The sequence below is a fragment of the Cannabis sativa genome, chromosome 7 (assembly GCF_029168945.1).
Source record: "Cannabis sativa cultivar Pink pepper isolate KNU-18-1 chromosome 7, ASM2916894v1, whole genome shotgun sequence".
Taxonomy (NCBI): domain Eukaryota; kingdom Viridiplantae; phylum Streptophyta; class Magnoliopsida; order Rosales; family Cannabaceae; genus Cannabis; species Cannabis sativa.
Genome location: NC_083607.1, coordinates 5,886,783 through 5,888,419, shown reverse-complemented (window position 1 = coordinate 5,888,419; position 1,637 = coordinate 5,886,783). Strand labels below are relative to the sequence as shown.

General features: G+C 38.4%; 1 protein-coding gene across 1 annotated transcript; it reads left to right on the top strand.

Annotated features, from left to right (window-relative positions):
• The first annotated feature begins 308 nt into the window (after window positions 1-308).
• LOC115696302 (uncharacterized mitochondrial protein AtMg00810-like) lies at window positions 309-1,322 on the top strand. The gene has a single exon (XM_030623211.1). The coding sequence runs from the start codon at window positions 309-311 to the stop codon at window positions 1,320-1,322; it is 1,014 nt and encodes a 337-aa protein (XP_030479071.1).
• The last annotated feature ends 315 nt before the right edge of the window (window positions 1,323-1,637 follow it).

Sequence of the window (1,637 nt, the reverse complement as noted above, 5' to 3'; positions counted from 1 at the left end):
GATTCTCTCAACAATATGGACTAGATTATGACGAGACATTTAGCCCAGTTGCTAAAATTACAACAATGCGGGTTCTGTTAGCACTTGCAGCTAGTAAAGACTGGAGGCTATGGCAGATGGATGTGAAGAATGCCTTTCTACATGGAGAGCTGGATAGAGAGATAGACATGGTGCAACCAAGAGGGTTTGAGAATAGAGCACATCCTGACTATGTTTGCAAACTGAATAATGCGCTCTATGGATTAAAGCAAGCTCCACGAGCATGGTAAGGAAAGATTGCTGAGTTTTTAGTAGAAAGCGGATATTCCATGGCACATGCAGATTCAAGCTTATTTGTCAAAATAAAGGAAGCAAAGATCGCAATTGTACTGGTATATATCGATGATCTCATTATCATTGAAGATGATGATGTAGAAATTTGTCAAACAAAAGAGAACCTATCAGTACGCTTTCAAGTGAAGGAGCTTGGAGAATTGAAACATTTCCTCGGATTTGAAGTTGACCAAACTAAGGAAGGTTTATTTCTCTGTCAACAAAAGTATGCTAAAGATTTGCTGCAAAGATTTGGAATGCTCGAGTGCAAGCCGATCTCAACACCTATGGAAGCTAATGTTAAGCTATGTGCTCATGCTGGAAAGGACTTGCAAGATGGAGCAATGTATCGACAACTGGTGGGGAGTCTAATCTACCTTACATTGACTCGACTAGACATTTCTTATGTAGTTGGAGTAGTAAGTCGATATATGCAACAACCAAAGAAGCCACATTTGGAAGTAGTACGACGAATACTGAGGTATGTCAAAGATACCATTAACTATGGTCTCTTCTATAAGAAAGGTGATGAGGTTAAGATCGTCGGCTATTGCGATGCTGATTATGCTGGAGATCATGATACCCGAAAATCAACTACTGGGTATGTATTCAAACTTGGATCTGGAGTAGTGTCTTGGTGTAGCAAAAGGCAACCAACAGTGTCTTTGTCAACCACAGAAGCAGGGTATAGAGCAGCAGCAATGGCGGCTCAGGAGAGTACGTGGTTGATCCAACTAATGAAAGATTTACACCAATCCATAAATTTTGCAGTGCCACTTTATTGTGATAATCAGTATGATATCCATCTAGCAGAGAATCTAGTATTTCATGCTCGAACAAAACATGTGGAGGTGCATTACCATTTTCTCAGAGAGAAAGTACTTCAGGAAGAATTAGAGGTGCGCCAAGTGAAGAGCAAAGATCAAGTAGCAGACTTATTCACTAAAGAACTTAGCACAGCGAGATTTCGAAAGCTGAGAGACCAACTCATTATGAAGAGTTGGTGTTGATGGGGAGTGTCAAAAGATCAATACCTCATTTACAAGTATCTAGAATTTTTTTATAATTTTGGTAAAATTATAGAGCCATCTAGAATTAGATAGAATTAATATCCATAAGAAGTTTCAAGAATATTTTAGTAACACAATTAGCTAGAATTATCTAGAATATTATAGTTGGTTTCTTTTTAGTAGTATAAATAGGGGTTATGGGTCTTCAAGTTGTGCATCCAACAAGAGTGCCTTCAAAGTGTGTTCAAAAGAGTGAGAGAGTGTTCTAAAGTGTCCCAACATAAAGATAAAGTGTTTCAAAAGTGTGAGTTATAC

Bases quoted from the DNA above. Each gene is read 5' to 3' on its own strand.
- LOC115696302 (XM_030623211.1), top strand. From the start codon at position 309: ATGGCACATGCAGATTCAAGCTTATTTGTCAAAATAAAGGAAGCAAAG.